General features: G+C 40.0%; 1 protein-coding gene across 1 annotated transcript in view; it reads right to left on the reverse strand.

Annotated features, from left to right (window-relative positions):
- Positions 1 to 14,654, reverse strand: part of foxo1a (forkhead box O1 a) — a 34,768-nt gene that overhangs the window by 7,104 nt on the left and 13,010 nt on the right. Inside the window, exon 2 of the mRNA XM_014981258.2 lies at positions 176 to 367. Within this exon, the coding sequence (XP_014836744.2) occupies positions 176 to 367 (192 nt within the window). The remainder of the gene's footprint in view (positions 1 to 175; positions 368 to 14,654) is intronic.

The following is a 14,654-nucleotide window of genomic DNA, read 5'->3' on the forward strand; positions in this document are numbered from 1 at the left end:
AGGCCTTGTCCAAAATGGTACATGTGGCTTCAAATATATTCTTACAGGCTACTTTTGGCTACACCAGATCCAATTTCTAACACTTATTTCGATGACGCACTTTAATTCATTGAAACATTGTCAGAACTTATGTAAGCAATTGTTTTACACATGGAAAAGTCCTTGACTAACGCACCTTTTTCTTTGCTGCTCTTCCCCTGCTCTTGGAGAACTTGCTGTTGTTGTCCATGGAGGCAGCCCTGCGTCGTGGGGATTTTCCACTTTTCCCGCCTTCTGGGTTCAACATCCACCACGAGCTCTTCCCCGTCCCCTCATTCTGGACGCGGACGAAGCGGCTGTGCAGGGACAGGTTGTGTCTAATGGAGTTCTGCAGGAGAGGGAGGAAGAGGGAGAGAAATGGATGAGAAGCAGACAAACAGGGACATTTGCCCTTTTCCCAAAACACCTCAGATGTGCTTTATCACAGAAGTGTAAATCCGTGCGTACAGGTGGCGGCCCTTGAAAACATGCTTGCCTTGACAATTGACTTATGAGGAGAGAAGAGAGGTTTTTAAGGTCACTCAACGACCCCATGCTGTTTGCTTTCCAAAGAAAACACACGTGCACACACTCAATAGATGTCAGTGGGTTTACTCCACGAGCAACACATCCTGAACTAATGTGGGCTCATAGGAAAACAGAGAAGGCTATTGTCAAAAAAAAAAAAAAAAACCCAGCAGTCACATTCCACCTGACTCTGTGTCTTGTCTAAACCAGCACGAATTCAAAGGGAGGAAACCGACTAATCTTTCCTCCTTACAGACACAGTAATGCTAAGCTCTGACGTTGCTTAGTGACACCACCAGTGGAAAAACTAATTTTTGAGCAGGAAGCTAGTGAAGCGTTATAAAAACAGGGCAAACAAAAGAGCGAGAATATTGGGTAAATGTCTGCTGAGCAAACCGCAGAAAGCGAGACACTCTTTCTCTTCCACTGCACTCTGACGCCCAAGTCACAAAACACTCAGGACTTCACCTGTTTGTTTGATTTTAAACTCCACACTGACTCAAAGTGCTACTAAAGTGACCGTTTAACCTCAGAAAATAGTTTCAGCTCTGCCTTCGCATCATTTTCTGTACGTATTTAAACGTGAAGTAATGAGCCTTGCCCAGACATTACAGTGCCTGCGTAAAGCTTGTTGTTTTGGAGGAAAGGCTGGAAGTCCCGGCACGCACACTGACACACACACACACACACGCAAGCACACACATACTCGCACGCAGAGCTTAGCGTGCATAGCAGCCAACGTCATCAAGCCTTTTGCCCGCCGTGAGTCACCGCTTCACATCTGGTTTGTAGTCTGTACCCTCTGTGCTGCCTTCACCTCTGTTTCTACTCATCTCAGCCATCACTTCTTCTCCTGAACTACAAAATAAGTCCCGTGCCACAAATTAGTGTCACTGCCTATGCGTTCACTTAATAGATGAATATTCTGATCACACAATAATATTGCTCCATTAATCTTGACAGAACTGCTGGAGCAGTTTTGTCAGGTTTGTAGGGTGCCATTCTTGCACACATTTCTTCAGCTCTGTTTTCTATAGGAGTGAAATCAGAGCTTTGTGATGGCTCCTCCAAAAGCATTGACTCTGGTGTCCTTAAGCCACTTTGTAACAAATTATTCAGTTTTATTGCAGTCATTGTCTATTTGGAAGACCCGTTTGTGCTTTCAGAGATGCTGTTTCAGTATTTCCGCAGTAGTTTCTTTCATCATGATGCTGTCTATTTTGTTACGTTCACCAGTCACTGCTGTAGCTCAACACTCACACACCATGATGATGACACACCTGGACTTCACAGCTGGGATGTTCTCAGGCTTCCCCCAAAATCTAAGCATGGCTGTTTTGACTACACACTTCAATTTAAATTTTATCAGAATTATGATAGTATCGTACCAACTACAGGCATATCCTTACAAGATCTGGCGTTTGGTCAACAGATTATAATACCTTGCACCAAAAAGTTGATCTCTTATGGCTATTCCTGTATGTAATGTCATATTCAGTAAATTATGATATGCAATCCAATGGGGCTTGTTTGTCAGATTAAAAGTACCGTTTGAAAAAAAAGGGCAGGTATTAAAAAATTCATAAACCCCACATTTCTGTACGTTTTATTTTCTTCCAATGTAATATATCATGTTTTCATCAGAAAATAATAACTTAAAAGAAAAAAAAACCCTCAAGAGAACACCAAGTTAATTTAACATAAAAACAAATGTGCAAAATGAAAGATTCTGTCAGTTCTTCAGGGGTTAAATAGTCGTCGAGCCATTTGACTCTAAGCTCCTTGGAAATGGGGAAACTTGCAAGATATAAGAAAAAGAAGTTGTTTTTATGTCATACGTTTTACATAATGCATCCTAATAACACCTCTTTCAAACTGTTTAAGAACCCCAAATTACAGGAGCTGAAGAAATGTTTCTATTTTAAGGTGCAGATTCATGGCAATTTTTTTAAGTGAGGTACTGCAACATTATTATCAACTTGTGTCACTCTATGCACTTGTATTACTCACTTTCTTTCCCTTCTCAAAGCCTCCGAAGGCCCATTCGGTCCGCCATGGACACTGAATGTAATTATTCCTGAATTAAATGACTTGACTGCTTCAGCCGATTGTCTTGGGCTAGTTTTCATGATCTGGGCTATGTGACAGCCCTTCCCTGATTAGCTTCGCCAATGCTTCTCTCCCATTTCTCCTCTTCCTGCTGCTGCACATCAGTAGTTATGACAAAAGGCAAAGAGAGAAAAGTCTAGTCATGAGTCTCCGTCTCCCATGACTGCTAAGTGTGCTGCTTTATTCAGCTGTGCTGGAATAAGGAATGCCTGCAATGTGTGGGCAGACGCCGGGATGTCCTGTTACGGCCCTTCCATCATCCTGATGACAGGATGGAGAGAGAAGAAAAAAAGTCGCAGCACTGAAGAAATCTATTATGGCTTGTGACACAAGTTAAAAGGCGGGGTGTGATGATCTAGAACATTTAGTCCAGAAGGAATGGAGCAAAAGAGTGAGCAGATGCGAGGGGACGTAAAAGTGCTCTGATGGGAAATACCAAAACTCTAACAGAACTTGGTGTGCTGTGTGGGGAGTGTGGCCCAGGGTGTCTGGTGTGGCCAGTGGAAAACGCTCGTCGTCTGCCCCACTGTGTGTGTGTGTGTGTGTGTTTTAGTGGAATGGCACTACGACAAACAGCGACTCTGTTAAGTCTTTGATTCTGAAGCACAGTCTGCCTCAGCCAGTGATGGCGGTTTAAAAAACACACGCAACTGGGGATAAACATGAACACACACAGTTACCCACGTATATGAATCAAAGTCCCTCCGGCTACAGTGTTTTCCAAAATATCCATGCCGCTCAAACTTTTTATTATTCCGTCCCGTTCAAGTTTCACGTTTATTTGTGCAGCACATTTCATCAACGAGGCAGTTCAAAGTGCGCAAAACGATAAAAACATAATTATGAAACAAGTAAATAAGCTTTGTCGTGTCAAATTCATCAAGAATAATCATCATCATATACGATCTTCCAGTTATGAATCAAAGGCAATTCTAAACAAGTTTTTAGCTTTATTTAAAATAACTCAGTGTTTCAGTTGCGTTGCAGTTTCTGGTAGCTTCTTCCAGATTTATAGTGCATAAATCTGAACGTTGCTTCTCCATGTTTGGTTCTGATTCTGCCTCTAACAGGTTTCAGTTAAGGATTACCTTGTATTTCAACTCTGCCCAGTTTCCCTGTTCCCTGGGAAACATCCCCACAGTATTTTTCAGCTACATCAATATTTTTACCATGGGGACGGTGATTTCAGGGTGCTTTCCAGCATTTGTTTTCTACAGCATACAGCCCTTTGCATGTTTTGTAGAGCAAAAAGTTCAATCTTTTCTTCTTTCCACGTGACTTGTAGCAGACTAGCCATTTGGAACATGAGCTGCAAATCTCCGTAGCCCCTCCAGAGGGCTTCTTGGTTGCTTCCCTGATTAAATCTTTTCTTCCCCAATTTGTCAGTTTAAGTGGACAAGCACTTCTTGGGAGGCTCTAGTTGTGCCTTTGTGCCACATTAAAAATTTGCCATTTGTAATAAATGTGGCCCAAAAGCAATATGTTTACTGAATTTAGGGATTCTAGGACGATGACCGTCAAAACACTTTTCAGATTTTTACTTCAAAAGAAAATGTGTTAGCCTATTTGCATGAAATCCCAATGAAATTCAATAAATTTATGTTTGCAACATCACAAAGTATTAATTTTAAGGGGTACTGTACCAGTTTCAACACTGGTACAGGAAATAAAGTGTGTTGCTTTTGGAACCAGAGATGCTTTGTGACAAAGATTTATCTCTGGCTGCAGTACACAGGAATCTAAGCATTCCAGCTAATCACTGTGTGCAAAGTTCAATTGTAATCTCCGCCAACGTGCTAGTATCTTTTAGGAAACAGTAAATGCAGGATTCCCAGCCAGGCAGTCATCACAATCAACATTCCTGAGCAAGGTTACAAAACCCACAATTTCACATAGTTGAACTTTGATTACTGTAGCTGGGGGACATCTTGGAAAAAAAATACATGATAATGATGCACAAAAATAAAACAAATTAGGAAGAGTTTCTGAAAAAAATTGACGGAGAAGGCTAAAGTTCCAGTAAGCACACCCAAAAGTCATTTTGCACTAAGATATGCAGCCATAATAAGGGGCTGTAAGCTGACATTACTATCTTCATGAGAGCTCACTTATGCAGCCGCAGATACGGAGAGAGAAAACCTCTCGCTGTTGTTCTCGAGCCCACCGTGAGGAGCACCACCTCCTGTTCTCTGAGTCAACACAACAGTACTGGCAAAACAAAAGGAAGTGACCACATGAAAGAGGACTGTGACAGGAAACAGAGCTGACTTCCTGCCTCAGGAAACATGGCGGTCGGTAAGTAGTGAAGAAGGCATGGAATGTGAAGCCGCAAAGGCCGCGAGCCAAGTGGACACCGCAAGTTCAATTCAATCCCCGTTCTGTCAGCCAGAGGAGTTTATGTTTAGCAACAGGCACTAAGGCCTGTTGTCAGAGCACATGCATTAAAAGAAAGTAATGTTCACTATGCCAAGGCGGGGCTGAAAGTGAATTACATGAGTGGATGCATCGTGACTCAACATGTAGTAAGTAGTAAGGGGTCGTCTGGGTGGTGAAGGCTGCTGAAGAAATGGAGACAGAGTAAGCTGTGTGTGTCCAAGGCCTGGATCCTTAAAGAACACACTGTGCGAACTTTAAACTGCCCAACTGGCAGCGCTACTGAAAGAACTCTCTGTTTGGTACATCGCTCTGGATTTGCATTTCTCCTTTTTTCTTCTTGCCATCTCCCATTTTTTCTGACCTTTCCATTGCCTATTTTCTCGTGTTCTCGTGATCTTTTTGGGTCTCTTTCCCTTTACATAGTGTCCCGAATTTTCACTTCAAGTTCTCCTCCTCTTTTCTATGGTTTGGCTTTGAGCAGCATCGGGATTTCTTATTTAGTTAGCATTATATTTAGAATTTCTAACTGCATTTTCTTATCAACTGAAGGAATTGTTAATTTTACACATTTGACCAAGATAGTTCTTCCACTTATGAACATTTTTCTTCATGAAACTGCTCCAGTTCAGTCAGTTTATACACATTTTCATATAACAGATTCTCATTGGACGTATTCCTTCCAGGATTGTTTCGTATGTAGCTACATCTATCTTCCCATTAACTCTGACCAGTTTTCCCGTCCTTGCTGAGGACTGCAACAAGTGCAAAGATTTTCTTTGGAAGTTATTTTGAAAACCGTTCTTCGTCTTCCTTCCACATCACCTGTTGAATTCTGTTGCTCTTTCATGCAATGTTCCAATAAAATATATTAACGTTGAGGCTGTAACCTAAGAAGATGATAAAACTCCACTTATTCCCTTTCTTCTGTCTTTATCCTCACCTTCTCTTACAGACTCAAGCCATGTACTCAAAGAAAACTGACTGCAATGCACCAGAGAAAGTTGTTGGCACAGTGACCTGGGTGCTGACACTTTCAGGGCTGCTCAAATGTCAACTTGTCTAATGAAAAAAATCCCCGGAGGAAAGCACAACACCACCTACATGCAGCGCTGCTTTGAATCACTTGAAGCCACATATGAAACCTCAGCTGCAAAGCCCATACAGTTATGGGTACGAGCAGCGGTGCTCCCTTCCTCACTGACTGAAAGCGTGCGAGCAGGTACAATGTCACACAGCAGCAGATGCAGCTCTGCACACATTTACCCAGAGATATGGAAGAGATGAAAGTGAAAACTGTGGTTTCCCTGCACTAGTTCCACTGAAGTCATTAGAGAAACGGTGCTGTCCTGAGCAGAATTTCTTTCCTCTTTCGCTGCAAGTGTCTAAGCCTCAACAGTAGGTGTACGTTTGCATGGGAACTACATTTTTTGTTTTTTTTGTAATGTCTGAGACTATGAAAGCTGACATATAGGCCATTTCCAACCACCTTAGTAAGTAACCCTAAAGCTTCAACCTGGTCATGTCTGGAGGTTAGTGCTGAGTCTGGTTCATTTGGAGCTGTGCGGTTGAGACAGAAGACATGCAAACTTGTCATTAGTTTAACACTGGCTCAGCATGTCTGCCCTCCTAACAACAGCATGCGGTTGCTCACGCTGCTGCAGGTGAGAGGGTAAGACAGCAAGTGACGGCAAAGTACGTCCCACAAAGATCACAACGTCATCAAAAGATGAGTCGAGCTGCAGCTTTCTGCCCGTTCTGATCATATATACAGTCCACAATATGGAGCGGAAAGGAACAAATTCTACCATGCACAAAACGGTAGCATCTGGTCAAATCTAAAGTCACCTTTTCTGGAAACTCACATGCGTCAATGTTTACATGTGGCCCAGTGCAGCTCATCTTGAGCCTGGTTCTGAAGGAAGTTTCTTTCTGCTAAAAATGAGTCACTCATATCTACCTTGTGCTTTCCCAGGAGAAGGCAGTTCAACAAAATAAAGATTCAAAGCAATCTGTTGGTTTTCTTGGGATAATTTCTTCCTTGGTACAAATCTAACTATAATGATTTAAGCAGGATCCAACTAAACTTTATAATTTGATTTCAGAATCTAATTGTATTTGGTTTGGTAATATTTGAATTAATCAAACAAATGTTGATGGAATTGGTGCTGAAATAGATGGGCTGTGACATGACTCAAGTAGTAGCCGTCGCTATCACGTTCTATGTGCTGGGCTTCACCCAGATAGCAGATTTTGTAAGTCGCTGTTCGTTGCAATTTTAGTTTTTCATGTTGATCTTTGCTACTGTGCTTTTCATACCATTCTGTCTAAAATGTTTTGTCTAGTTCAAATGCTTTCACCTTGTTTGAACCCGATCACTGCTCGGTACTTAAGGGTTGCACTAATGTCCACACTCTTCTTGTGTGGATGCCGTTACTGACTAAAGAATACTTAAAGTTGGTTATTTTCAGTGTCAGCAAGGTATTCAAATACGAATTCAGGAAAATTGCAAAGTTGAGACATGTCTGTGTTTCAGCTGGCCAGCCACAGTAAAAGAACAAAACTTTCAAGAAAAAAAGAGGAAGGCTGAAAAATATATGGAGATATTTCAGTCATACCCTTTTGAGGTTTTAACCTCTGCATATCTGATTTTGGAAATTTAAGAGTAAGGGTAAGGGTGTACTTTCTCAATGGAATATACACAGAGAGAGCAAACTTGAATGAAACGTATAACTTTTAGCATGCAGAACTTGTCTTGTTTTGGATGCTACTTATTAGCTAAAATATGTTGTATTTGCTAAGGGCTCTCAGTCTGTTGATGTGGGTCTTCTCAGGTCATTCATAGTGATACCAGCAGGTTACCAGAAGTAGGTTAAGATTTTCTATACTTCTATGCTTCCATTAGGCCATCAAAGCACCACAAGCTATATAATAACATAAAACAGGCACTGAAGAACATCTTCACAATTTTACTTTAAATATAAAATGAAAGCAATTTTTTTGCTTTTTGTTGAAAAAAGCAAAAAACAACTTTGGCTGATGCTGCATTTTGCTACAACCTAAAATTGGACGGGCAGAAGAAAGCTTTACAAAAACACAAGGGGAGATGCCTTGCAACAATTTCTGATTGGTGCATTTCTAATTTCAAGTGACTGATATATTTTTTTACAATGCAATGACTGGATCAGTTGTAATTCACTCTTTGTCTTCACAATGATTCATCTCTTTCTATGATCTTTTGCATATCTTGTACTACCATCTTCACAACAGGCTGACGATGCCAGTGCAATTCATGGTTTACATTGGCCTGCAAACCATAAATGTAACACTTGTGATAATTATCTATATGTATTATATTGTACTACCCAAGAGTCCACTTCTTTGGTGTCTTAAGCTATCTATCAGGTATGTAAAGTGACCATGTTCTTTCTTAATAAAGACAAGAAAAACAAAATTTTAAAAAGTTTTAAAGTTTGAAAATTTTATTTGAAGCTTTAAAATGTATTAAACGTTTAATATTTAATAAATTAGGAAATATCTTTACTTTAGTATTGATGTTTTCCTTGATGAGGCTGAATGTTAGAACATGAAGGATGTAGTAGAAAAAACATAAACAGTCACATTAGGTCTTCATTAACCTAAAACTTAATTAAATCTAAAGTAATTCACATAAACAATAAATAAATACAAAGACATCATGCATTTGTTCAGTTCATGTTTTTAACTGAACTAAAAGTCACCAAAGGACATTCTACAAAGTAAACAAGTTAAATGCAAATCCAATTTATTTCTTTCTGCAACACCATAACATTACCACACTTACAAAGCAATCTGAACAGACGGCAATGACTTCATGTGTTTGCAGTTTAATAGGTTATCATCAGCACCAATATTGAACTGTCCAGTGGTAATCACTGAAATCACTGACCTGTTTACCAAAGTCAATATGGCGATGATTATAAAAAGGCAGTGGAAATGAAAGGCCAAACACAGGAAATGCACAGCCCCGGGTCTTATTTTTTTCTATTATTTACATCCTCAGATTAAAAACAGAAAAAATCCAGTCTGAAAAATGGAAATGATTGTTGTCATTAATGTTGCATAGCAGCGAGCAGCAAAGCAGAGCGCCTCAGGTTTGTCTGGTGAGCTGAGTATAAATGTGTCACTGTTAGCAAAGCTATAAAAAGGAAACTGTTTTGCCACAATTTCTTTCAGAAAGAAAGCTTTTGGAACAAAAATGGAAACTGACCCTAGGACATAGGTAACCAAAATAGGCTGTTTCTGATTTCTCCTCCATCCCTTATCATTTCCAATTGCTCCTTCAGGCTCCTTAGTTAAAGATCACTACTTGCTGCACCTGATTGCACACTCGTGCTTCAAAAGGGTATCTTTCTCACTTTTGTTGACTTAAAGTTCCAATCAGCAGTTTATGTCTCACAGGCATTAATATCATATTTATTTTGGGGATTTTATTTTATTTTGGTTATTCTTTTTATGGATGTAGATGGATAATAATAAAAAACTGCGATGAATAAAAATAAACTGGTTGACAGTTTGAGATTGCTATTTGTTTCTCAAATCTAAATAGGTTAAAAAAATATACAAACAGGCTCAAATATATACATGTACCACTGCTTACATGAGATTAACAATGTGTTAGCAAGTTTATGCATACCTGGGTTATTAGAAGTAGCGGTCTTCCTTCGAAATGGTTGCTGTCTGAGCACGTACTCAGCTTTTAAGCAAAGTACATAAACTGTCAGTAGAGTTGAGGTTGGGGTTATCCCAGAAGCTTAAGGTCACCCTGTTTTATCCCACCCAACCAGTTTTAATGTTTGTTCCGAGTCCTTTTCATGATGGAACCTGCAACCGTGTTTAAGATCGACTCATCCTGCTGTTCGGTGACGTGAAGTTAATCTGGAGGTAGTCTTCCTTTAACATTAAACTGTTCACTGGTACTGCAAGCAACAGTGTTACCGGTGGAGAGAGCAAAATGCTGGAGAAAGAACTGTATTGTTAAAAACCCAAAATGCAAAATGACGCTCATCTCAGTGATAAATGAATTAAATTTTCTGACCAGCGGTGTATATCTCCAAAGATAAGAGAGCAGGCTATGCATTGAGCTGCCAATGTGCAGCCCCTCAAATTCACTTTACAATTCTATTAGTCTGAATAGTAGTCAATGACTTCCAGGAAAGTACTTCTTTACAACAGCCATTACCAGATGGTGAGATATATGACCATCGTAAAGAGCAGATGGAAAGACAGAAAACACAAGTCATGCAGAAGCAAATCTGTCTGCAAATGTATTTACCAACTGCACTCTTGGCAGGATCGCCTTCTCACAACCCTCAGTAAGCAATCTCAGAGCAACCAAACTCTCTTTCTCCTCAAACCTACACACATTCAGCTAAGTTTGGAAGCCGCAGAGGACACCGACTGATAAGGATGAGAAGTGATTATTCTCAGAGTCTCTGCAGAAGGCTTGAAAGCAGATTTTGCAAATGATGAGGATCCACAAGGCCTCTGGCACTCAGGGATCTATCGTCGGTGTGACCGCTGCCGTCCCGTATAAGGCGCAGATTGGCTATTAGCAAACTTCCTGCTGCATTGTGTCCACACAGGAAGAGCTGGCCGGTCCTGATACTGATCCCGCCGATGACTCTGGTTTACTTGCAAAACACCACAAAATGAGACCCTGCTAGGTGCAGAGCCAAGGGACCAGCTGGAGAAAACAGTGGGTTCATGAGCCACAACTTCCTAATCAAAACTCCAGTCTGACCGGGCAAAACAAGAGGAAAAAGGAAAGAGTGGTGCCTGGTCCAGGTAGGCCTTTTCACTGAGAGGTTACAATGGATCAGGGATTACTGTACATCCCACAAACTATTCTTCACTAAAGACTTGACCCCATTAGGAACCCAAAACAAAGAAATAAATCCTCTCCTGTTGTTCTGGGTTTCTGACAGTTTGGAAAAATATTCAAAAGAAAACTTGGCTGAGGAGGTATCGCTGTGATCACATTGGAAACAAAAAAACAAAGTTAACATTTTGTCACATCAAAACTAAAAAACCACTTTTTTATCTTATTGACATTTTATAAGTTAGTCTAGCTCAAAATAGCACATAATTGCAAAGTAGAAGGAAAATGATACATGTTTTTATTTGCATCATTTTATCTTATTTGTATTTAGCTCTGCAATTTCTAGCTTTATGTTTTGAGTTATTGTCCTTTTGGAAGATCAACATCTGCTCTAGTCTCATGTCTTCTCCAGCCTCTTGTAGGCTTCCACTCAGGATTAGCCTGTTTTAAGCTTCAGCCACCTTCTGATCAACTTTGAGGTGATTTACTCTCCCTGGTGAAGAAAAGCCTCCCTGTGGTCACGACCACGATAATCTGCGAAAGAAATCAAACTCTTCTGCCTCTTCCCTGTGGTCCAGCTGCCATCTGCAGAAATACGCAGCTCAGTCTGAAACAACCAATCAAATCCAGGAGGAGGGTCTTAGCACCTAGTTAGCAGGACCACCGATGATGGCAGTTTTAAGTTACCTACTTTCGCTTGAAAATGTTAAAAAAATGTTGCATATTAATGTAATGTAGCTGTAGTGGACAGGTAATAATGTTAATATGCTGTAAAATCATGTTCCTACAGTAGCCCTAAGTGGACAAACCAAAGCAGGGCTCTGGACTGAGATTACCTTGTTCTGTGTAAAATATGTAATTAGTTTTTTTTGCCAGGGACAACTTCATCTGTGTGTATATACTTGATGGATGTAGACTGTTCAGTAATTTTCATTGAAGTTTTTTTTTTTTTTTTTTTTTTTTTTTTTTTAAATGAAGTCACACTGATTTAATATTAAATGTTCTAAATACACCACTGTTTGCAACATGACTAATTGGCATCGAATGACTCCAAATGCTTTATTCGCATTCATTATATTTTTTATATGAGTGTTGTTAGTGACAAATTTCTTATAAGTAGTGTCTCGGCAGCAATGTGAGCTCTGTGTTCACATGTTGGGTTCGCTCTCGTGCTTGTTGATTATCTGACTCAGACTGGAGCAGCATGCAGCTCATGTGTATAGACAGGGACTGAGTTGTGCTGGCTAAGCTTGCCATGCTAAAATATGTGCATGTGTTGCTATGTGCCACACAATGTGAGTCTGTAAAATGGACAGAGCTGTGTCTGTGGAGTGGGGATATTTTTTGCCTCTGATCAGCACGGCCACTGGACTGGGCTGCAGCCTGCCCTACCTTCATAAAGATACTCTGTGTGTGGACTATTGCTAGATGCTGATGTGGTGGCTTGGGTCTATTGGTCTGACCGATCATCCTGAGGTTTCTATGTTATGAAGATATTTATAATCTTGTAACCCATGTTTAGACTGGGAAACCTAGGGATACCCCGTAGGTGTCTAATAGGCCTGCACGATAACAAACTTTGTCAAGTAATATATGCATAATGGCATAATAATGTAATTTCTCTCTCTCAAAGACCAATAAACTTTAATTTTGTAAACAATAGTAAAAACTGGAACTGGAAGAAAAAACCTACAACTAAAAACAATAAATAAAATGAAAATAAGAACCATTTACAACCAACAACCTAAATTAAAGAAAATATTAATCATCAGAATGGCAATTATCAGGCTCGTTCTATTATATGATGCAATTAATTGCTTATTATGACAGGCATAGGGCACAGTATTAAATCCTTGACTCAAAGTCCTGAGTCTGCTATTGGGAAGACAAAGTGCTGCCCATTACACATGATTGGACAAAAGAGAGTTACTGTCCTTATTAAATACAGATTAGCACAAATTCATTTCAGAAGCATGGTCTGATTTTAGACTTTGATGTAGAGATGCAGGATCTATCGCCATTAACATTGGTAATGGCCGATGTCTATTTTTAACATATCATCAATGCCATGCTAAAATATGTGCATGTGTTGCTATGTGCCACACAATGGCCTTATAAGTATAACTGGGGCTTGGTCACGTGTTATTTGTAGAGATGCAGAACAGGATTGTGGGATGTTTCACTGAAGCAAAGAAGCAATGTCAATTGTTTATTTTTTCACAATGTCAAAAGGGTCAGGAAATATTTATATTATGTAATACAGGTGAACAGCCATATTGTTCATATCAGTGCCATATCCCTACTCTAATATATAATATTTAGCTAATTTCCGCACACTATTATTTGGAAAATTGTCAAATGTGAACTAAAAAAAAATGAATGTGAGAATTTACATGGATAAGCATCAGGAGTGATTCACTTCCTGCTCTCAGCAGAGTTCAGATGAAGGATGTTGAAAAATGAAGGAAACTGGAAGAGGAAGAAGCCACTGAATCTGGCATCACACTCCCCGTTGCTTCCTCTGCGCATGACATCACTGCACTGGTGCTGCATACCTTGAGCTGTTTTCTAAAGAGCCCGCTTCCTGTGCAGTGAGAGGTTTGAAATTTACATCTTCAAAAGGAAAAGATGAAGCAGGTGGAGAAAGGTGCCGGTGATAGGTTCTAGAAAAGACATCGATGTTGCTCCTGTGAGCTTATGACACAGAATAAACTGACAGACTCACCCTGGGGTGCTTTAAATTAATCTGACACTTTTCTTTGTCTTGTTTCTGCTGCTCACAGTATGCTCCTGAATGATACAAAGACATAAATGTAGCACCTTGCATAAGTATTCACACCACTTCCATGTTCAGAGAAGATAAAAAAGGAACACATGCAAAAAATGCTTTGTGGAGGAAACAGTAGATTACCATCCTAACATGAAACATGACAGTGACATCATTGTAACGAGCAGATGATATTATGATTATAAAAAACTGAGTTGACTTTCAGCAGGACAACTGTGTATCTTAAAAATACACAGAGGGCTACAGTGCAGAGGTTTCCAGTCAGAACTCTTTTCCACCTAGAAACTTAGGTTTTGGTTCGGTTCAATGCGTATGTGAATACCAAGCAGATCGGACACCGCTCCAAAAGCAGGAAGGGGACTATTGCACAGGGCATTCTGGGAAAATACAACTAAATGGCCATTTGCCAAAGAAAAAGAGAAATCCTACAAACTGCTAAAATTTGACGCCACCCCATTTTTGTTTAAATTTTGTAAAGAAGGAACTTGCACTCATGTTTTCTTGAGGTTTTTGGTACAGTGCCACCACAGGTGAGGGAGACAGCAGTTTTTTCAAACAGTTTGGCTTGATTGACACAGTGCAGTGTTAAAATTAAATGCACCAGATGAAATAGTAACAAATGTTGCTATTTTGATCCCCACTTGAACCATGTCTATCACAGTATCAGGTGTGAAAACCCCCTAAAGCTTATTCGTGACTGAGAATGGCCCAGTCAAAGTCAACAACAAATCCAAAGGAGTGTCTGTAGAAAGACTTGAAAACTCATGCTCACAGATACTTTACATCCTGTCTGACTAAGACTGAGCCATTTTGCAAAGACGACTTGCAAAAAATGAGAGAACTAACTTTTTGGAGGAACAAGTTGGGTTCAAGTGAATTTTTTATTGTTTTTATTATTTTGCTGAGGGGGACTCCAAAGATGCAGTTTTCTGAGTTTAAAGTCAGAATTCGGAGAACTAAGACCGATTTCTGAGAAAA

This window comes from Poecilia mexicana, unplaced genomic scaffold (genome assembly GCF_051168715.1).
Source record: "Poecilia mexicana isolate PSO_F unplaced genomic scaffold, ASM5116871v1 scaffold_13, whole genome shotgun sequence".
NCBI lineage: Eukaryota > Metazoa > Chordata > Actinopteri > Cyprinodontiformes > Poeciliidae > Poecilia > Poecilia mexicana.